The sequence below is a fragment of the Aspergillus ruber genome (genome assembly GCF_000600275.1).
Source record: "Aspergillus ruber CBS 135680 unplaced genomic scaffold scaffold00019, whole genome shotgun sequence".
Taxonomy (NCBI): domain Eukaryota; kingdom Fungi; phylum Ascomycota; class Eurotiomycetes; order Eurotiales; family Aspergillaceae; genus Aspergillus; species Aspergillus ruber.
The window spans coordinates 173,875-193,948 of record NW_024467315.1 but is presented as its reverse complement, the minus strand read 5'-3'; the positions used below and the strand labels follow the sequence as shown (position 1 = coordinate 193,948).

Sequence of the window (20,074 nt, the reverse complement as noted above, 5' to 3'; positions counted from 1 at the left end):
GGAGAATAGCCCAGCAGAATATTGCCTTGGCACCAATTGAGGCAGACGAATTTTAAGGGAGTGATATTGAAAATAATTTTGTAGTTGGGGTCATTCGCAACTTCATATTCATGTAAACTACAGAGTAAAGTAAAACATGTGACGAGAGTCAAGACGCGACACCACGTGCGGGCACGCGACCCGCGACGGAGCGGGTAATTAATACTACAACCGTCGACTAGGCTCTTCACCAAGACTCGCGCAATTTCCATACACTCCTGCCTTTCTTAAAGATATTGGTTTGTCGCATAGCCGAGACGAAGCGCTACAACCAGGAAAGGGAGAAAACACCCACCATGACTGATATTGGACGGCCGGGGTCTAATACGGCTCCTATGACGAACAACGCCGAAAAACGACGAACGCAGTTGGGGGAATTGATTACTCGAGCTGCTGCGAAAGATGCCATCAAAGACCACAATGCAGCTGCTGAGCTTTACTCCGAGGCCACGGAACTTCAAGCAGATTTGAATGGGGAAATGTCGCTTGATAATGCAGACTTACTGTTCGCTTACGGCAAAGCGCTATATAATGTTGCTGTCAGCAAAAGCGATGTACTCGGAGCTAAAGTGGCGGGTGAGCCACATGCGCAGTCAAATGTTGTAACTACCGAAAGCTCCACGTCTGTTGGATCGACGTCTGCAAGCGACAACCTTATTCAAAGTGCCGTGGCGAATGGCGCGGCTAAAAAGGAGGCCGGTGCTAATGAAAAAGGGCAATCTGAGAAACAAAATACGCCATTCTTCCAGTTTACTGGCGACGAGAACTTTGACGAGTCGGAAGAGGAAGAGGAGGATGAAGGCGCACAGGCCGATGCTGGCGATGAGGACGAGGATGATTTTGCCAACGCTTTTGAGGTGCTCGATCTCGCCCGTGTACTTTACCAGAAGAAATTGAGTGCGGCTGAAGAAAGTGATGAGAAAGGAAAATCAACGGAAGTGCCTTTCGAAAATAAACAACTCAAAGAACGCCTTGCGGATACGTACGACTTACAGGCTGAAATCTCGCTTGAAGGGGAAAGATTTCTGGATGCTGTCACGGATCTCAGAACGGCGCTTGATTTGAGACTGGCCTTATTCCCGATGGAGGATCCCGTCGTCGCCGAATGCCATTACAAACTTTCTCTCGCTTTGGAATTCGGCGCCGTCAGTAAGACGGAAGAATCTGGTGAACAAGATAGCCATGGTCAAAGCAAAGTGGATGAAGAGATGAGGAAGGAGGCGGCGGTCCAAATGGAGAAGGCTATTGAAAGCTGTCAAGCTCGGATGGTTCAAGAACAAAAGAGATTGGATGGTGATGACGCCCCAGACGAGGACAAAGCAACAGCGCTGAAGAGGAAAATTGATAATGTGAGGGAGATAGTCGCAGACATGGAGCAAAGGGTGAGTTCAACATGCTCTATCTAATGACTGATCAATAGCTTATACGTGTCTTCTTGCTTATAGCTTATTGATCTCCGGCGTCCACCGGTATTAATTGAAGAGCAAGAACGGAGCGACGAGGCTATCCTCAAAGGCATCCTCGGTCAAATTGTTGGCCAATCTAGTACTGAACAGACAGCGCGGTTGGATGCGGCGACGAAGAGTGCAACGGACTTGTCCGCGTTTGTTAAACGAAAGCCTACTAATGGCCAGTCTTCTCAGAAACCGGATTCTAGCAATAAGCGACCTGCTGAGCAGTCTTCCCAGGGTAATGACGTGAAACGGGCGCGAGTGAGCGATGGCAGCGTTGATAAATCTTAGGCGGGCCGAGAGGATGGTAAAGGAATTGTTTTTTAAGAGAATTTACCGGGATGGTCAGAATGATACCCATAAAAAGGCTTTAGCAAGGCTTGCAGCATTCGTTTAATTTTTTATGTTGTTCATTTTCTTGCGGCCTGGGTTCAAATATCGTGGAACGAAAGGATAGTCTCATGTCCATACCTTTGTTATTATACATTAACGTTTATCGCCTCAATCATACATAATTCAGGCAGGACAAATATGATTATGGCCGTTAGTATCAGACGAAGACCCGACGTCATTATGTTCCAGGTAGAACTAAAAGTCTCCGAAGTTCAGAGACATGATGCAGAACAATGTCGCCAGGTCGTAGTCAACTAAGACCGAACACTGTGGAACGATGGTTAGGCTTACGACCCCTTCGACGCATAGCCAGATCAGGATTCCAGATTCCGGCAAATAAGTCCTCGCACTCATCCTCATCTTGACTGTCAAAACTTATATCTTCATCAAGTTTGGTACCTGAATTCCGGGAATTAACAGTGCCAAATGGTGCGGCAGAACCGATGTTTCTTGGGGGGGATTCCCAGCAAGATGATGCCGTGACCTTTTTGGTTTCCAAAATGAATTTGCCGACTTTGTATCGCTGCGATTCCTCATCGGCAGCAACATACTTCCAACCAAGCACACTTCCGCAGGAAGCACAGCTCATATCGCTGACAGTATGTCCTCCTGTAACAAGCTGGCGCCACACAGGCTTTTGGAGGATGGTATTCGGTAGCGAGATGGTTGGTGAGGATGATGCGCTCATGGAAACTGCACTGGCAACGGGCTCCGGGGAGACAAGGTAGGCACGGCCATGCTGACCATTGAAACCTTTGCTGACGACCTGAGAAGCCAAGCAAATGTCTGCTGCACAGCGGGAGCAATGAAGATATGATACATGACCGCCTAGATACTTTTCACTTTTCGAAATGCCATGATCGTTAGGCTGAGAAGGATCACACCCCGCACTCTGTCGTGAGCGGAACACTGTGGGCGGAAGCAGGAATTTCGGAATCAGGGGAAGATTGAAATGATGTGCGTTTGGCATATTTGCTGGTTGGGTGGTCTGCCCTGGTGAAGCCCCTCTGTATGAATAAGGCGAAGTTGAATGTACAGAGTAGTGTCTGGGTTTACAGGACATGTATCATGCTGAGATCATACCACGACAGGTACGAAAGGTGGATCTACCGGGCCGCCGCAATGGAGCCACGCTAACTAGGTAAGGTAATCTGTTGCTCGGTTGCCCCCCGCTGTACTCCGTATTATGTATTACTAATTTGTACTTGTACATATCCATGTATCTACTATTACTACATGATAGAAACAAACAAGTTATTAATGTAGATAGGAATACCAACGTACTGTATTTCCTAGAAAATATTTCCTCCCACAAGATAATAATAATAAAAAATAACCACAGAACAAGGAGATAAAAGAAATATATGACTAGACTTCAGCGCACAAAAAGATCCACTTAGAACTAATCGTAGACGCGCAAGAGTGTTCAGAAAGCCAAGGTCCCAATGTCGTCAAGTTGAATCCACACCACCCCAGATTCCTCACGACTTCAAGCTCAGCTGTATCTTGCGAACGCTGGATGCAAGCAACGATCTGAGAACAGCAAAAAGCAGACATGCCAGCAAGCTCGAAAAGTGCGATTAGTCTGCCAGTCTATGAGTTAGCAAATGCCACAATGCGTCACGCCAAGGCTCAGTGCCGAAGCGGCCTTCAGAGCAATGAGCCAACCGAATAAATGATCACTTACCCGCTTTTGAGACCATGCCCCAATGCATTATCTTCGAAGAAGACGAACAATGTTCGCTCGCCGCTCGTCTCTGTCACAAAGCCTCGATAAATAGCATCGCTTGTATAATCCCACATCTCCACCCACGATTGGACACGCTCATGTTCTTGTCCAGTATGGCCCTGCTGGTTAGCTTGACACGCATCCACCTCAAGCAACTCCCGTCGCGCGAGTCTCCTCTCACCATGGAGCATCGCAGACAGTGCGTCGCAGAAGAGCCTCTCACACTCTCCCGAGATGGTATGCGCTGCCTCCCTTCTGTATTCTGGCAGACTAATTCCTGGCCATGTGCTCTCCATCCCCGAGCGGATGGAGGTATCGAAAGGAGGACTTATTAAAGGGGGCTTCGATCCTGAAGGGACCTCAGGGATACCACTGTGACCCTACCGGCAAAATTAAGGTAGATGTCAGCATGCAGTTGAAATTTAGATGAGGTAGCAATAGCGAAGAGAGAAAGAGATAGGGAGAGGGAGAAGAAGGAAGCCATACCGGTGCCCGTCGTAGTGCAGTAATGGAAGCCCTTGACAGCTGAGGTCGACTCAGTCACACTGTAACAGCTTGCAAGGACACTAGTCTGGGAGGCCTTGTTGATGAACTGCTGGAATTGGTTGCGATTACTACTGTTATTTTTGAGATATTTCGCCATGATGGAGGTTTCTTTTCCAGGGAGATGATGGATTAGTTTAAGAACAATTTTGATTTGAGATTTGATGATAATCGACAGGTCTCGAAGTGAGCAACGGGGAACAGAGAGGCTGTAATTGGAATGGCGAGATTATAAACTGCGTCTGGGTTGGGTGGTGATTTCTTGGAGGTTACGTTAGGTCGTGGTACGGAAAAGGAGCCTGACTGTCACCTGAGATTTATGCCTCAGGCATTAAATGGCTCGGAATTGATAGCATCTCCGTCCCAATATTTTCTTCTCTCTACGGAATACAGTAATATCTTTATTTTTTCCTCTTCTTTGATTGTCTTTTTCCCAGTGATTATCTGGGCAAAATGAAAGTAGTAACTTCCAATTTTATAACATGTGCTGTCAAAGACTGCAAATCCTTTCCACTTCATTTTCGTGATGCCAAACTTGAACTTCAGGAGCTGGATTTTCAGGCTGAATTCATACAGAATATCATTCCTCGGCTTGATTGGGACAAGCTGCAGATAACTGCTAATGAAGTAAGATAATACACCTTGTCTTAAATTCTCATACTGTACTGACAATGTTTGCATAGCTTGGTTTCTCTAATATCTCAGACACCAAACCTAATGATGATGCTTTAAACAATGAGCAGATTCTGAGAGACCTGCACAAACTACTCTTAGAGGTTCAGATCATGGAAGGGAAATTAATATGTGGGGATTGTGGCCATGAGTACATGATTAAAGAGGGAATTGCAAACTTTCTTCTACCTAGCCATTTAGGTTTGTGAATCTTGTACTGCACTTTTTCCAAGCACCTACTGATGTTATCTTGCAGTTTAAGAATTTCTGGATAGACAACTGTGGGCATCCATGCACTTAATAAGCCAGGGAAGCTCTACTTTTTCCGCTTTCGATGCTTGAAAGCCTAGTGAGCGATATTTGGGTTATAGGTAGTGGTTTGAAAAAAAAAAAAAAAAAAAGAGAGAAACAAAATCATGCGATTGCAGTATATACAGTACTAATCAAAATGCATCGTCCATTCCCTATGCCCTTTCATGCAAAGAGTATACAGAAAACGGAATGACGGGGAAAGGAAGAGAAGAGGAAAAGAAAACGGAAAGGGAACATATGCAAATTCGATAAAACACCTCCAAACTCCTAGGCTGTAGCGTAAACTTTAGGAATTGACAGAAAAGTAATGAAACCCTCAACTTAATGGTCTCAGAGTTCCCGGTAATCACTTGGCCTGATTCTCCGATGTCTTGCTTGATGTCGTTGTGGATTGACTGGTTGACGGAAATATGCCGTATCTTCTTCCCTGGCATAAGGCGTACTGAAGCTTGTTTGTTGTTGGTTAAAAAAGTGGCCCATTCCTGGTCCCTGCTGAAATCCTCGATTTTGTTGCATTGGACCTGCCATTTGATTCATAGGAAACATAGGCATAGTCGGCTCTCCAGTACCATTGTACATATTGGGTGCCCCGAAACCATTGTTTACCTGGTCACCATACATTCCACTCTGAAGTGAATTAAAGTTCATGGCATTCATGGGGTTCCAGGCCATATCCATGTTGTTAGAGAAACCGCTCATAGGGTTCATGAACGCCATTCCATCATTGGAAAATCCTGAATCTTGAAAGGACATTGCTGGCATGGCTGTACCTTGCACGAACCCGAAATTGCCGAAAGGCATCTGTTGATTGAAAGGGAACGAAGGAAAGCTAGCTTGAGACTCGCTTTTTTGTACGTTTTGCGGCTCTGCGGAACTTCTGTTATCATTGGGTTTTTGTTTCTTCATCGACGAATTTTGAGTAGAATCTCCAGATTCCGCTCGGCTAGCCTGGTCTTCCGCTGGTCTTTTCTTGGACTGCCCTTGCGTGATTTCACCGGTGGGAACAGGAGACGATGACCCTGCAATCGAGTCTTTGCCTTGGTCCGAGGGCTCCTTATTGACAGGTTTCCCATCCTGGGCTGTTTGCTGCTTTTCTTTTTCTTTTTTCGAATCCGCGCGTTCGGCCTCATATGCTTTGATCTTGAAAACAGCTTCATGATCCAAAGAAAGGTTATCGAGCAGAACACCTTCTGTTGCACAACTGGGGCAGACAAAGTCGCTTTCAATCAGAGCATTGGTGATGCAATCATTGCAGTATGTTTTCTGGCAGCATGGTGTCTTCGTTGGTTCCAGAAACATACGTTTATCGATCGGGCACTCCAGACCACGAGCTTGTAATTCTTTACTGTATTCTGCTGCTGCTGCTTCGGCTGCTGCCGCTGCTGACGCTTTCGCTTTCTCTTGATACAATTCCCAAGCTGCTTTGTCAGGCTTTGCAATGACAAAATCGCCATCGGCATTGACCATAACGCCTGTATTCTTCAGATCTTCATTCGAGCCGTCCACCGTGAGAGATTCCGGTTTCTCAACTTTAGTCTGAAGAGAACGGGGTATTCCGGTGGAACGCTTTACTCTATACTTGCCATCAAACTTCGGGTCATTATTCGTGGGACATGCTTGTATCCAATGACCTAAAATCACCGGTCAATATATTGCTATAGCCATTGTTGAACATTCTCAAACAAACCTTTCTCACGGCAACGGTAGCAGAGGTACCCTGGAGGCGGAGGGTGATCAGGGACATTCACGGGTTTTCCTCTTCCACGACCGAAAGGGACAGGCGTAGCACTGGCCATTACTTTCTTAGTATGTAAGCATGCATGTGGCAGGGTATGCGCTCACTTGGCCATCTCCTGCTGCTGTTCCTTCCATTGGTTCGCTTGCAAATTGAAAAGCGCATTGATCTTCTCGTCTTCCGTCTGTGCATTATTGAGCTCCAAGACACTGGTATTGACTGTGTGGCTAGCACCTGGGGTTGCTCGGCTCGACACAGACTGATCATTCCGCGGCGCACTGCGTGCATTAACAGGCATCTTTCCAGATACATAGCGAGCAGCTCCACCCTTTCCGGGTCGCGCGGCAGGGAGCCTTCGAGCTGTCACGGAAGTCGAACGAGGAATTATTGTTGTGTCATCATCGTACTCTGCATTTCATTATTAGTTAGGGCCTAAAAAGAGGGAACGGGTGATGGAAAGAAAAGATCCAGGGGACGAATCAATACACAAAAAGCAAAGATCATCAGTCTGTCATATAACAGAACTTACCCTCTCCAGTATCTTCGTTATAAATTGACAATTCGAAGTCAGACCCATCGCCCAGCCTACTCTGATTGATAATTTCTCGTTTCAATTCGAAGACAGAGATACCGGTGCCATCAAATGTTACCCGCGAGGGCTCTTTTTGAGATTTGAACTTGAAGTGAACAGAGGATGACATTGTATTCAATTGCACGTCCAATGAAACCGTTTGCGAGTGTAATTAGATCAGGAAAGAAAGAAAAAAGGAGAGAGAAAAAAACACCACTTTGAAAGCAGGATACAAACGACCATGAAGAACACAGAAAGCAGCGGGAAGGGCTGGCAAATCGCCGATAATAGACTATGACCTGGGAAAAATATGACCAAGCCGACGCAGCCTTGTACAGCAGTTCCCTTATCAAACCCTCAACAGCTCAACAGGCCGGAAGTCCGATGACCTAGGTATCGACGAGACTTCACGAACTGACAATTTTAAGAAGAAAAAAGTGAGTAAGAGAAGAAAATCTCTTGGTGGATGGTAAGTGTTCAAATCACTGTATACAAAACAAGATGGAGTTTGATGGATACAAGAATGCAAATGGATATGGATATCGGTTTGAAGAAAATGAAGAGTGTGGGGGGGAGAGAGTGGCAATAGAAATTCAAAGAACAAGATGAGACAAAAGAAGCTCTAGCCTCTTCACTCGCAACCAAAGCTGGCAACCTGTTACTCTCGGCTCTCAAAGGAGTTCCAAGAGATGTTAGACTTTGTACAATATCCGATTTGATAAGCAATATGCGATTGGTCAAGCAGGAGCCTAGGTGTAGAAAAGGAAGGCACTCCAGTGATGATTATATGTGAAGCGCGTCTTTTTCCAGTAAAATCGAGTGTCGTAAAGTCGGTAGGAGTAATAGATCTGGATAAGCAGGCTGAAGGGACAGATACTCAGCGAAAATATCGCTCTCAAACAGAATAAGACCGAGAGAAATCGAGGCACTTATGTCTGTCGGTTAACGTCGTCGTGGTGCCCCCAATGTAAGATAGAACTGAACTGCAGAATAGACGCGGATTTGATAAACTCTGTTCGTGGCAAGTCAGTTCAAGTCACATGACCAGCGCTTATCTGTGTAGTCACCGCTTGTTCGACCGCCTTTCGAATGTGCTAAAGGAATGCTTTCATAATTTCGTGATAATTTATCATAAACTCTAAGTGTCTCTATCCACTGAAATACTACTATACAACTCATGACTAGAAAGTCAGGAATCGGTTTCAAAGTCTCGAATGAGAAGTCCTCTGCTCATCAAATGATCCTTGACGGCGCTGACTGTATATTCTTCACGGTGAAACTGAATGATGTTAGTCTTGGTGAGAAAGCACGTAGGAAGATTGTGGGGCTTACCATTCCTGCGCCCAGGGCTGCATCAGTTGTTGTGTGCTTAAAAACCTCTTCAAAATGATCAGGAACACCAGCACCACTTGATGCGATGACAGGTATCTTAATTGCAGCCTTCACATCATTAATTAGCTCTAGGTCGAATCCACTGTTGCTTCCGTCTTTATCGATGCAGTTGAGAAGGATTTCCCCAGCACCCATTGCTTCCACAGCTTTCACTAATTGCCGGACATCAAGATCGCGGCTCTCCCTTCCACCTTTGATGGTACATTGATACCAACAATAATCCTGTCCAGCAGCATTCGGGTACTTCGTTTTTATAGTGTGGTGGCTCGTGTCTTCTGGTCTGCTAACGTATACACGTTTCGGGTCAACGCTCACAACCACTGCTTGGTTTCCATAGGCCTTTGATATTGTTTCTATGGCTGTCTGACCAGACAACCGTTCACCAGCCTCATAGAATTCCTCTGCTGCAGTGACTGCATCAGAGCCAATGCTGACTTTGTCAGCGCCGGATTTGAAATACATGGTCGCGACATGAAGAGCTGAAAAACGGGTACCATCTGTGTCAACAGTATCCTTGATCCCACCTCCAATTGTCAATGGCACAAACACAGTCTCCGATGCTCTTCGCAGGATCTCCAACATCGGGGTGTCCACGAGCGGGCAGTTCCTGAAAGACGTGATGTTCAGGAAAGTGACTTCGTCAGCCCCTTGCTCGTAATATTTCTTGGCCATATCAACAGGCTTCCCCAAATTCCTTACTTGACCTCCAGCGTCAACGCCACTTTTCTCTCGGACATCGTATTGGTCACCTTTCGTGACGACAAGATCTCCAGCATCATTCGTACGAACGTCAAGACATGCGATAATTCTGCGTGTCAAACCATCCTCTTTTCTCCCAGTTGTCGAAGTTTGTTTAAGCGATTGGACTTGGTCCCCGTTCAAGAACGCACGGAGTGTACGTAGCCCAGCCTGTCCGCTCTTTTCAGGGTGAAATTGAGTCGCAAATATATTCCCTCTTGCTACCGCTCCAATAAATTCCTCGTCCTTGTACGTGGCCGTAGCAACCGACCAGCCATCCTTCTCAAGAATTCCAGCTTCATATAGCGCCGCGTACGAATGCACGTAGTAATACTTGCTCTCTGGGTTCAGTCCGTAGAACGTTTGATTGTCTGAATCGCCGCTACTGGTGTTGACGGCAGAGTTCCACCCGATATGTGGCACACTTTTCGTGGTAGCGTCGAACCTTTTCATTCGCATTGGGATCAAGCCCATTCCAGGAACATTGGGGTCCTCTTCAGATCCGTTAAAGAGGGCCTGTAATCCCACACAGATGCCCATAAAAGGCTTCCCTGACTCTATATGCTGCCTGATATGCTCCAAGTAACCCCCCTCCGCTAACTGCGAAAGACAGTGACCGAAATGGCCAACGCCAGGCAAGATGAGTTTCTATTACACCAAAGGTCAGTGCCGATACTCGTGCATAAGTAGGAGAATTAGACACTCACCTCAGCATTTTTCAAATCACTCGGCGATCTGACCCATTCGACTTCATATCCAACCTTGTTAATCGCATTGACTAGGGAGCGGACGTTCCCAGCGACATAGTCAAGAAGGTGAACAGTGGGCATGGCAATGAAATTTGGACACTGAGCCCTATCACCCTAGGATAGAATAAGGGAAGAGCAAGGAGAGGTGCAATTACAAGATGATGGTAGACAGGGGGAAAAATATGTCCCCATGAGGGGTGTTGTACCCCACCGTGACCATGGCATAGGAGCTGAGTCATACTACTCTTTTTTTTTTTTTTCGTTCCCGGTACGAACTTTGTAGAATCAAGACTACTAAAAAACAATAGCTTCCTTGAATGAATTTTGACTGTCTGACTGTAATGAGTATTGGCAATCATGTATTTATATCTTCCAAGGCGTACATCAAATCTCAACAATAAAGTTTCGTTTTCGGTACAATAACCGATTTATACATACCTTCGAGGTTTTCCTTAGGATTATGGCGTAACTTATTCGGGCCTGGTGTTCTCTAGGGTTTGAAGATAGATAAGTCCATTCCGAGGCTACGGGGGTCGGGTCAGCCTCAGAGCATAAATAAGAGGTCAGAGGTCTTACTGGAGAGAACTGCCTAAGTCGCACACCAGCAGATTCAAGAATTGCAGCACTCTGTCAGCCGTATTAGCTCAACCCGATAGGCAAGGTGCCAGAAACCCACCTCTTGATCCATATTGTAGCCCTGTGAATATACAACTTCAAAGATCCCAACCTGGGCAATCTTGACAGTGCAGGTCAGGCAAGGGCAACTGTATTCAGTATGGAAGGTCAGCCTATGGCAAGCAAGCAAAAACCATCAGGAGACCTCACGTATCACAGTAAAGGATTGCCCCCTCTCGTATACGCTCTTTCCCAGCCTCCAGCAACGCATTTTCCTCCGCATGAATACAAAGACAGGTCGAAAGGCCAACGCCTCCCCCTGCACCACAGTTACATCTCGGACCTACCGAAATGTAAGTAAAATATTCCATTGTCTTCGATTTTTGGGAAGATAGTAAGGATTCGTACATCCACCTTCATTGCAATTCTTCAGATGCCGAGGGGTCCCATTATACCCCGTACTGATGACGCGACGTTCTCGAACAAGGACGCATCCCACTCTCCTCTTCATGCAATTGCTCCTCTGCGCAGCAAGAGATGCAAGCTGCATAAAATACTGGTCCCAATTTGGTCGTAAACGTTGCTCGTCAGCTAGGTCAAGTGCCTTCAGAGCAGCGTGCAATTCGTCAAGGGATGATGATGAGTTAAACAATCGAGCTTGTGCTCGATCAGTCAAATAGGCACGTCCGATATCCCTGTCATACAAGTGCCTGTCATTCCAGATAACGAATTCCTCAAGAGCTGGAGGCTCGATTTGTCTTTCCCGGCATCTGAAGTAAATCGTTAGTCACATGGCTAACCACAACACGAGACTGTTTCTGGTGGCTGACCTGTCCGTGAACCGCTTCCATCGGAGACTAACCGGTGCATCAACACTCACGAGGAGAAAGAAGGGTCGTTGAATGAGGCGATCCAACGTGGCGCCATCCCAGATGTCGGTTGTGACCCAGCATTCCCGCCATCTCTTGGTTACGAATTCTAGAAGCAAATCGACATTCTCAAATACTACCTCCGCTGACGGTGCACTACCCTGTCCGCTAGCCCCAGAAGATTGTAACTGGACACGATTTCCTGGCTCATCACTCATCTGGGGATAATTTCTATATTTCAGTCCAAGCAAATGAAAACCTTGGTGTTGAGTCAAGTATTCTGCAATGGCATGCTTGCCAGAGCATATGCCTTCAATACTTTATCAGTCCATGTACTGTTCTGTTAAGAGAGATTACTGCTGCCAGATACTGCTAACCTCCACATAAGCCAATGAGCATTTTCAGGAATTTGATGAAATGACCGTGATAATTGAGGTTATGTCCACGTGTAGAGAAAATGGATGCGAAATTGAGCATGTGAAGAGGGAAGCGCCGAAAAAAAAAAAAAAAAAAAGTGTGGGAGATAAGATATCATTATCCATGTACGAAGTACAATAAACAGACTGCCGAGAGGTCACAGACTACCTACTGCACTCCAGTAGTGGCTTGAACTCCAGGTCAACCCCAAAAGCAGCACTATTCCTAACTTACCAGGGTCATATTCCTTGTTCTTCAGCTTTTTTTTATCATTCTGAGAACTATTATTGATGGTGCATTGTTGAATCTCCCCCGACAAGCACCACTAGTGATTACATCATTGGCCAGGTGATAACTAATGTCTTATCGCGCCCCGCCATAGAAGCCATACACTTGTAACTGTATCTCAGTCCAAAGTGTGATTTTGAAGTCTGCTTCTTTCTTCTTGCTTGGGAAGCAAAGGCACTTCATCGTTTTTAAACCCTCTGATCGAGAGGAGTGATTTAGCGATCTACAAGGAAGCCTGGCATTCTTGTTGAACGCCAACAGCGGCGCTGTCCCCTCTTGCCATATCACAGCTAAGACCAAAACCATCGGCAAAGGAAGAAATACAGGGCAATATGCAGTACACTCCGTTCGCTTCGGATATAGAATTGCCTTTCTATACCGCTCTGGCATCTTCAAAGATTAACAATGACCGCCTCGATGATTCAGCTCGGAAGATCCAGGGTCTTTACGAAATTCGCCCTTCAGATCTCCCTAATGTCTCTTCCCGTATGCAGATCCATGGGAATGCGCTCTCAAGTGACGAGTGAGTTTGTTTTAACCGTTTGCAGATAATAATATTTACGGGGCGACTTTGGCTCATAAAAAATGGTAGTAGGGTTCCAACAGGTTACTATAGGGCTGAAGGGTTAATCAAGAACGTCAACACCATCGAGCAATACCGAAATATAGACAAAACGCATATACTCCAACAAGCTGGGAAGACTGTGAGCTAACCAAACAAGCAATACCATTGACAAGTAGCTAATGACAATTCTGTATATCGACAGATATGGGATGCTATCAATGACGGTTCCATCTATTCCTGCCCGTCACTGCTGTCCTCGTTCATGGTTCTTTCTTTTGCGGATCTCAAGAAGTACAAGTTTCACTACTGGTTTGCGTTTCCAGCAATACATTCGGAGCCTGCTTGGGTACCTTCTGACACGTCCAATGATTCTGTCGGCTTAAATCAGAATGAGGGCCATACCAAGCCATCAAATACAAGGAGCCTCTCTTCCATTGAGAGTTCGGCACTTGTGGATGCAGTCCAATCCTGGAGCCGTGATGTAGATGCTCGCCAAAGAGGCTTCTTTCTGGCCCGAAAGATTCGGAAGACTGCTAGCAAAGCAGATCTGCCTGCTAAATCAGTGGACGCCCTCGAGTTTTATTGGGAAATAGGGCCTCTTTCGAGGTATGAGAACGGTTTCTTCAGCGAAGTAAGATTCGAAGACTCCTACATCTGCTTTGCGGACCCTTCCAACTATGACAGTGCACCTGGGTGGATGTTGAGGAACCTTCTGGTACTCGTGAAACAACGCTGGGGTCTTGATAAGGTCCAGATTCTTAGATATCGCGATTCACATCTAAATCCCAACCAAGGCCGCAGCACTATATTAGTCTTGAGGTCGAAACATTCGACGTCAACCAAAGACATTGAATCACAGCGCCCACTTCCTTCCATGCCAAAAGTCACTGGCTGGGAACGCAATGCTATTGGCAAGTTGACAGGGAAGGTAGTTGACCTGACAGAATATTTGGATCCAAAGAGGTAAATTACTCTGGTATAATGTTGACGAGATCATTCAAGTTACTTATTTTTTACTATCAGATTGGCGGATCAATCTGTTGACCTGAACCTCAAACTTATGAAATGGCGGATCAGCCCTAACTTGAACCTCGAGAAGATAAAACGCACCAAATGCCTTCTGCTTGGTGCAGGTACTCTTGGAAGTTATGTTGCCCGGAATTTAATGGTAAGGCCTTGAATGAGGACGAATGAAATCCAAAAGTGGAAATGCAAACTAAGCATGGATTACAGGGCTGGGGTGTCACTAAAATCACTTTTGTGGATAGTGGATCTGTATCCTTCTCCAATCCTGTGAGACAGCCACTCTTTAATTTTAGAGACTGTTTGGAGGGTGGCGCGAAAAAGGCATATCGTGCCTCGCAGGCTCTGTCGGAAATCTACCCTGGAGTTGACTCTACTGGACATGTTCTAGCCGTTCCGATGGTAGGTCATCCAATCATGGATAACGAAAGGGCTCGGGCAGAATTTGAAGCTTTGAAAAGCTTGATAGATGAGCATGATGCCATATTCCTGCTCATGGACACACGAGAGTCACGCTGGTTACCAACTGTGATGGGGAAAGCTGCGGGCAAAATTGTGATGAATGCAGCACTTGGCTTCGATTCATTCGTGGTCATGCGTCACGGAACAGCCAATTATCTTGACCCAACATCAGAACTTGGCTGCTATTTTTGCAATGACGTTGTTGCGCCAATGAACGTGAGTTAGATATTCAGAATCAATGTATTCTAACAAGTACTAACTATCTCGCAGTCCGTCAAGGATCAGACGCTCGATCAGCAATGCACTGTCACACGTCCTGGCGTGGCCGCGATAGCATCAGCATTGTTGGTTGAATTGCTTGTGTCACTCCTCCAACACCCGCAGGGTTCTACGGCACCAGCTTCAACATCTAGCAAAGAAGATCGAGGAGACCACCCGCTTGGGCTTGTGCCACACCAGATCAGGGGATTCCTTTCAACTTTTGAGAACATTTCAATCGTAGGCAGGAGCTATAAATGCTGCAGTGCCTGCTCTGGTAATATAGTCAATGCCTATAAGGAAGAGGGGTGGGAGTTTGTCCAAAAAGCTCTGAATGAGACTGGGTATGTGGAAACACTGAGCGGCCTGAAAGAGGTGAGTCTGTTATAATATGCGCGTACAATCAGACACTGACTCGCTGTAAAAGGTTCAAATGACAGCAGAAGCGGCTGTAGACGATGTCGAATGGGATGAAGGTTCTGAGAATGAAGAAACAGAGATACTATAGGATTGAATTATACTCTGCAGACGCAAGCAGCTAGTGAAGGAATTGCACGGTCATTATGGTCTTCTGCCCAATGCATGCACATCGATTTCCCAAATATTTAGCTTCTCCGTTCGAGACCGATGAAGTATGCTTCCTTCGATTCCTACAGATATTATCAGCGGACGCCGATGATACTCTCATGTGCGGCGCATACGTTACGCGACGATTCTGGCTTTAGTCTATGGACTCTTCGAAACAGTTCTCTGAGCTGCTTTTCGAGTTCCTTATCTTCGGCTCCTTGGTAGAATTTGCAGACAAAATTCCCACCAGTCTTGAGGACGTTGTAACCGAATTGTAATGCAGCATGACATAGATCCTAACCGCAAGTTTTATTGTTAGTGTCGAATAGAGGTTCACAGAATTCTTGCGAAAAACACGTACCATGCTTCCAGCATGATCTTTGAAGCTTACGCCGCTGGTATTCATCATCCTGTGGTAGGGCTCACTTAGACTCCTTTTCCAAAACCCATTTATTTGGGGCCAGGGTGCAGACATATCGCTTAGAACCACATCTACTGTCTTGAGCTCTGAATCGCTCTCCCGATTCGCTCCTGGATTCCCTGCTTCGATATCTAAAGCATGTTGTGAAAAGTCTTCGGAGCCTCTACCAGGCATTATGTACCCGTCTTCATAAGGTCTGCCTCTCCTTGGATCGCATAAAAAGCCTTGGACATATTTCTGTACTTCCGCTGACAGAAAGTTGCCTTGTATCGTAGATACGCCTCTGGGCGGTTGTGCTGGTATTATGTCGACACCGAGGACTCGGCCGTTCGGTTTGGTGCGATCGACTGCTACCTTTGTACAAATATTTGTTAGATAATTGTGTCCAGGAATACGCAACGGGGTTAGAACACACCTGCGACCAAGAGCCAGGAGCATAACCCTAGAATGGCAAAATCAGCGTGAAATTGTATTAAATAGCAACTCTCTAAAATAACATCCTACCAAATCAACTACGGTCTGGCCGCTTCTAAAGATACGGTATTTCTCATCGATCTTGAAGCCGAACAAAAGTGTCAGCACAGGCACACGTGTGGTGGAAAAGGATATTGAGGTGTTACTTGTAATAATTTAAAAGCTGCCCGACTCTTCAATCCTTGCACTGTCGCTTCCCGCGTATAGCGATCCTTTTGTTGACGCGCCTGCCATCGTTTGGATGAAGAATGTCTTTTTACTGTAAAGGTGTGGCATGTAGTAATGCAAAACGCACGTAGATCCGGCACCAATGGTGACAAGGTTAATATGAGTGACGGCATAGTGCTGATAATGCTGAATTATCCAATCACCCAAAAAATCAGAAATAGGCTACCTCTGGAAGTTTGATTCGAAGGCCGTTTGTTATTTATTGTCTGGTAGAATTGAAATTCTGCCGGCAAAATTATTAGACGGGTCTAGTGAGATTTTTATTTTATTTTTGGGACAGGGCGCTCTCGATACAGTAGATCAGGTGTTATGAGACTTGTTGCATTGACACGAAATTTGAGGCTCTTTACAGCTTGTGGTGTGCCGCACCTCTTGAATCTAATATCTTTTCCTATCGCGTTTTAACGGTGAAAATGTTTGTAGACCGCCGGCAGGCTGAAAACCACCTAGGACTGGATTTCGACCTGCACCGAAAGCAAGCTTGCGTCCCGGTTTTCGGTATTCGTGAAGCTCGTCTTCCTCCTCATCAAACAAGTTTCTATCACGTTGGCCACCAAGTTTTCGCTTTTTTGGTTTAGCTGGCCCGTGACCGGTACCTTTTTGGGCGTGCAAACCACTCAAATCCTCGAGTTGGTCATCACTGTCTATGCGGCCTGGCCCCTTAGTCGAGCTTTCTTTTGCTTGTAGCTTGGTTGGTTTTTGCTTTGCCGTCTTGCGAGGTAAGCCTTTGCCAGGAATTGGCTGACCGTCAGACCAAATCTCAACATCTTTGCTGCCACCAGATCCAGCCTCATCTGATGGAGATTTAATCGTTTCCTTCAAATCAATGGCACCAAGCTCGTTCATATCAACCTCCGAACTCACAGGAGTGTCTAGTGGGGCGTTTGTACGACTCAAATAGGGAGTTATCGAAAAAGTTGATTTGTCGCCAGGTAATGCTGATGGCTGTTTAACTTTTTCATGCTTCTGGATGGCCCCTGGGGTTGCGATAGTAATATCTGGGTTAAATTGTGACATCGGTCGCTGAGAAGGAATAGCACGGCCTCGATGGTTAGTTTGACTTATATCGTCTGTTGTAATATTGGCCTGGCGGGTTTTTTGAGACTTCTGGGCTTCTTCGAGTTGAGCGTTTGTAGATTTTAGCTTTTTGGTCAAGTTTTCAATCTTGCTTTCATATGCATTCTGCTGTGTCGTCCATCCCAGACCTTGTCTTTGAGAATCATGCTCCTGCCGACTCTCTGCCAGTTCCTTACGAGCCTTTTCCAGCTGTGATGTAAGGTCTGCGATTTCTTGCTTTTGATGCATGTCTCGAGCTTGGCTACGCTCGTGTGTATGTTTGTCATCCTCCATTTGTACCTTCAACATGCTTAATTGTCGCTCCAGATCTCTTTTTTCTGTGCGAAGATCCTGTGAAGATGCATTTTGTGATTTTAGTCGTTCGATTTCTGATTGTAATTTCGATAGATCTTTTGAAAGCCGGATCTTCTCTGCGAGCAGGTCTCTGGATTCAGAGGTGGTGGATCCTAAGGAAGAAAGCTTCCCCTGTCGGATAGTTTAGAAAAACATCAATACCATGGGTTTATTCGTCATGCACCACCTACATGGAGGCCTTCTATCTCGTGAGATGAAGCTTTTATGACACTCCGCAAGCGATCAACTTCTTTCCAAGCATCATGAAGCTGAAGGCGGTTATCAGACTCAGCTTGCATAGCCGCGGCTAGTTGTCCCTTGACTTCTTCCAATTCTGAGCGTAGAGTATCATTTTCAAACTGGAGCAGTAGTTGTTCCATGCGTTTGACACGAGCTCTCTCGGCATCCAGCAGCTGTGCCGTGCGTCCACTGATTTTAGCATATTCGCTCTCAAACTGCGCCGTTCTAATAGCCAGCTGGCACTTGGGTGATTTTAGCTCATGTGAAATTCTTAAAGCCAGAGTGAAGAACATACATCCTCTATGACCTCTGGGCCCACAAGCGCCATGGTATTTTAAGAAGTTGGCCTTGCGAATATGACAACCAAGAACAAGCTGTGGGAAATTAAATAGAGATATTTAAACAGTAAGCTGCTGCGATAAGCGACGCTAATCTGCAGCAGAAGAGAAGGAGACGACAAAGATTGTTGTGGCTCTTGGGCAGCTTTATTGCTTATCGGAAATCGAGTACGGAGTACAGCAGGGGTGGATAGCACCATACCTAATTTAGTAATTTACCGTCACGGACTGTACTATGACACCCTGCCCTGTAGTGGACACATGGCGATAGTTAAGTGCAACAACCAACAGAGCACATTCAACGTCTCCTAAAAACTGTTACTACTATTGTCATGACAAAATGAAACCTCTTTCTTTTATACTTCTCTCTATTCTCTGTATAGTGTCCAGTGCACTCGCGAGTCCGTCAACGGATAAATTCGAGCAATTCCAAACTCTTTCGCGTCTTGCACCCATTGACCTGGACGACTCGTTATATGATGATCTGACTTCAAAGCCACGCGATTATTATGCCGCCGTCGTCCTGACAGCAACGGAGGCTCGCTTTGGTTGTATTCTGTGCCGGGAACTTCAGCCAGAATGGGAGCTCATTGCACAGAGTTGGAACAAGGGCTCGAAGTCTGATGAGCTAAAGTTGCTTTTTGGTACCCTTGATTTTGTCCACGGCAAGGCTATATTTCAAAAGGTATGTGCAGAGCCGATTTCTACGGGCCGGCGTAAAATAGCTAACATTCCTGGTGAAGCTGATGCTTCAAACCGCACCTGTTTTACTGCTGTTCCCTCCGACTGTTGGCCCATTTGCCAGGGTTGATGATACGCCCTTCAGATTTGACTTTACAGGGTAAGATAATCTTTAACGTCTCTATTGCCGAATTCATGTTAACTTGTTCCTTGACATAAAGTCCCATGTCCGCGGACCAACTGTACACATGGATTAACCGTCACCTGCCCGAGGGACCGAAGCCTCCTCTTGTACGTCCTGTCAATTACGTGCGACTTGTCTCTGCAATCACACTGTCTATGGGTGCGGTGACGCTTTTTACGGTATTATCACCCTACGTTCTGCCAATTGTTCGGAATCGAAACATCTGGGCTGCGATCAGCCTTATTGCTGTTCTTCTCTTTACAAGTGGACACATGTTCAATCACATCCGGAGAGTACCATATGTCGTTGGAGATGGCAAAGGGGGCATCAGCTACTTCGCCGGTGGGTTCCAAACCCAATTTGGAATGGAGACACAAATCGTTGCAGCTATATGTGAGTTCTGATGACCTTATATCGTTTGGCAACGCTAACCCAATTCATCAAGATGCCACGCTTTCTTTTGCGACAATTGCACTTGCCATGAAAGTACCTCGTATGGCCGACGCAAAAGCGCAACAAGTGGCCGTAGTGATCTGGGGAGTTGTCTTGTTTGGGGTGTACAGTTTCCTCCTCAGTGTTTTCAAGGCAAAGAATGCCGGCTACCCTTTCTTCCTGCCCCCATTCTAGTCGATTTCGCCTTATCAATCGAAGCTTCTCCGTTATCTTTGTTGGTCAAATGAGCAATGAGGTCTCCCTTGGACCTCTTAGCA

At 46.0% G+C, this 20,074-nt stretch overlaps 10 protein-coding genes across 10 annotated transcripts; 4 read left to right on the top strand and 6 right to left on the bottom strand.

Annotated features, from left to right (window-relative positions):
* The first annotated feature begins 213 nt into the window (after nucleotides 1-213).
* On the top strand, nucleotides 214-2,246 carry EURHEDRAFT_413828 (SHNi-TPR domain-containing protein). Its single transcript, XM_040782263.1, has 2 exons — nucleotides 214-1,421; nucleotides 1,485-2,246. Exons 1-2 carry the CDS (start codon nucleotides 336-338, stop codon nucleotides 1,779-1,781), a joined length of 1,383 nt encoding a protein of 460 aa, XP_040637523.1. The 5' UTR covers nucleotides 214-335; the 3' UTR covers nucleotides 1,782-2,246.
* Nucleotides 2,134-4,255, bottom strand: EURHEDRAFT_524339 (yippee-domain-containing protein; the record flags this gene model as incomplete). Its single annotated transcript, XM_040786923.1, has 5 exons — nucleotides 2,134-2,890; nucleotides 3,168-3,175; nucleotides 3,369-3,468; nucleotides 3,571-3,961; nucleotides 3,997-4,255. The coding sequence occupies 5 exons, from the start codon at nucleotides 4,253-4,255 to the stop codon at nucleotides 2,134-2,136; spliced, it is 1,515 nt and encodes a 504-aa protein (XP_040637522.1).
* A 353-nt stretch (nucleotides 4,256-4,608) lies between these two features.
* On the top strand, nucleotides 4,609-5,036 carry EURHEDRAFT_459338 (Trm112p-domain-containing protein; the record flags this gene model as incomplete). The annotated part of the gene is made up of 2 exons (XM_040784572.1): nucleotides 4,609-4,782; nucleotides 4,839-5,036. 2 exons carry the CDS (start codon nucleotides 4,609-4,611, stop codon nucleotides 5,034-5,036), a joined length of 372 nt encoding a protein of 123 aa, XP_040637521.1.
* Nucleotides 5,037-5,469: 433 nt separating this feature from the next.
* On the bottom strand, nucleotides 5,470-7,575 carry EURHEDRAFT_459357 (cleavage polyadenylation factor subunit MPE1; the record flags this gene model as incomplete). The annotated part of the gene is made up of 5 exons (XM_040784575.1): nucleotides 5,470-5,968; nucleotides 6,050-6,770; nucleotides 6,827-6,927; nucleotides 6,982-7,282; nucleotides 7,404-7,575. 5 exons carry the CDS (start codon nucleotides 7,573-7,575, stop codon nucleotides 5,470-5,472), a joined length of 1,794 nt encoding a protein of 597 aa, XP_040637520.1.
* Nucleotides 7,576-8,509: 934 nt separating this feature from the next.
* Nucleotides 8,510-10,521, bottom strand: EURHEDRAFT_413824 (imidazoleglycerol-phosphate synthase). The gene is made up of 3 exons (XM_040782262.1): nucleotides 10,283-10,521; nucleotides 8,778-10,223; nucleotides 8,510-8,724 (listed from the first exon to the last, which is right to left on the bottom strand). Exons 1-3 carry the CDS (start codon nucleotides 10,403-10,405, stop codon nucleotides 8,635-8,637), a joined length of 1,659 nt encoding a protein of 552 aa, XP_040637519.1. The 5' UTR covers nucleotides 10,406-10,521; the 3' UTR covers nucleotides 8,510-8,634.
* A 105-nt stretch (nucleotides 10,522-10,626) lies between these two features.
* On the bottom strand, nucleotides 10,627-12,295 carry EURHEDRAFT_413822 (deoxycytidine monophosphate deaminase). The gene is made up of 7 exons (XM_040782261.1): nucleotides 12,186-12,295; nucleotides 11,770-12,118; nucleotides 11,348-11,709; nucleotides 11,150-11,282; nucleotides 11,001-11,088; nucleotides 10,901-10,951; nucleotides 10,627-10,848 (listed from the first exon to the last, which is right to left on the bottom strand). Exons 1-7 carry the CDS (start codon nucleotides 12,205-12,207, stop codon nucleotides 10,795-10,797), a joined length of 1,059 nt encoding a protein of 352 aa, XP_040637518.1. The 5' UTR covers nucleotides 12,208-12,295; the 3' UTR covers nucleotides 10,627-10,794.
* An 84-nt stretch (nucleotides 12,296-12,379) lies between these two features.
* EURHEDRAFT_413821 (putative autophagy ubiquitin-activating enzyme ApgG) lies at nucleotides 12,380-15,634 on the top strand. Its single transcript, XM_040782260.1, has 8 exons — nucleotides 12,380-13,036; nucleotides 13,109-13,217; nucleotides 13,281-14,041; nucleotides 14,102-14,246; nucleotides 14,312-14,779; nucleotides 14,834-15,196; nucleotides 15,249-15,471; nucleotides 15,523-15,634. Exons 1-7 carry the CDS (start codon nucleotides 12,846-12,848, stop codon nucleotides 15,327-15,329), a joined length of 2,118 nt encoding a protein of 705 aa, XP_040637517.1. The 5' UTR covers nucleotides 12,380-12,845; the 3' UTR covers nucleotides 15,330-15,471; nucleotides 15,523-15,634.
* Nucleotides 15,396-16,680, bottom strand: EURHEDRAFT_413820 (RlmE family RNA methyltransferase). Its single transcript, XM_040782259.1, has 6 exons — nucleotides 16,430-16,680; nucleotides 16,314-16,364; nucleotides 16,225-16,251; nucleotides 15,862-16,163; nucleotides 15,750-15,798; nucleotides 15,396-15,684 (listed from the first exon to the last, which is right to left on the bottom strand). Exons 1-6 carry the CDS (start codon nucleotides 16,622-16,624, stop codon nucleotides 15,484-15,486), a joined length of 825 nt encoding a protein of 274 aa, XP_040637516.1. The 5' UTR covers nucleotides 16,625-16,680; the 3' UTR covers nucleotides 15,396-15,483.
* Nucleotides 16,527-18,489, bottom strand: EURHEDRAFT_540099 (uncharacterized protein; the record flags this gene model as incomplete). Its single annotated transcript, XM_040787370.1, has 3 exons — nucleotides 16,527-18,053; nucleotides 18,113-18,376; nucleotides 18,469-18,489. 3 exons carry the CDS (start codon nucleotides 18,487-18,489, stop codon nucleotides 16,890-16,892), a joined length of 1,449 nt encoding a protein of 482 aa, XP_040637515.1. The 3' UTR covers nucleotides 16,527-16,889.
* Nucleotides 18,490-18,839: 350 nt separating this feature from the next.
* Nucleotides 18,840-19,991, top strand: EURHEDRAFT_516432 (OST3/OST6 family protein; the record flags this gene model as incomplete). The annotated part of the gene is made up of 4 exons (XM_040786478.1): nucleotides 18,840-19,184; nucleotides 19,243-19,340; nucleotides 19,402-19,757; nucleotides 19,810-19,991. The coding sequence occupies 4 exons, from the start codon at nucleotides 18,840-18,842 to the stop codon at nucleotides 19,989-19,991; spliced, it is 981 nt and encodes a 326-aa protein (XP_040637514.1).
* Nucleotides 19,992-20,074: the final 83 nt, after the last annotated feature.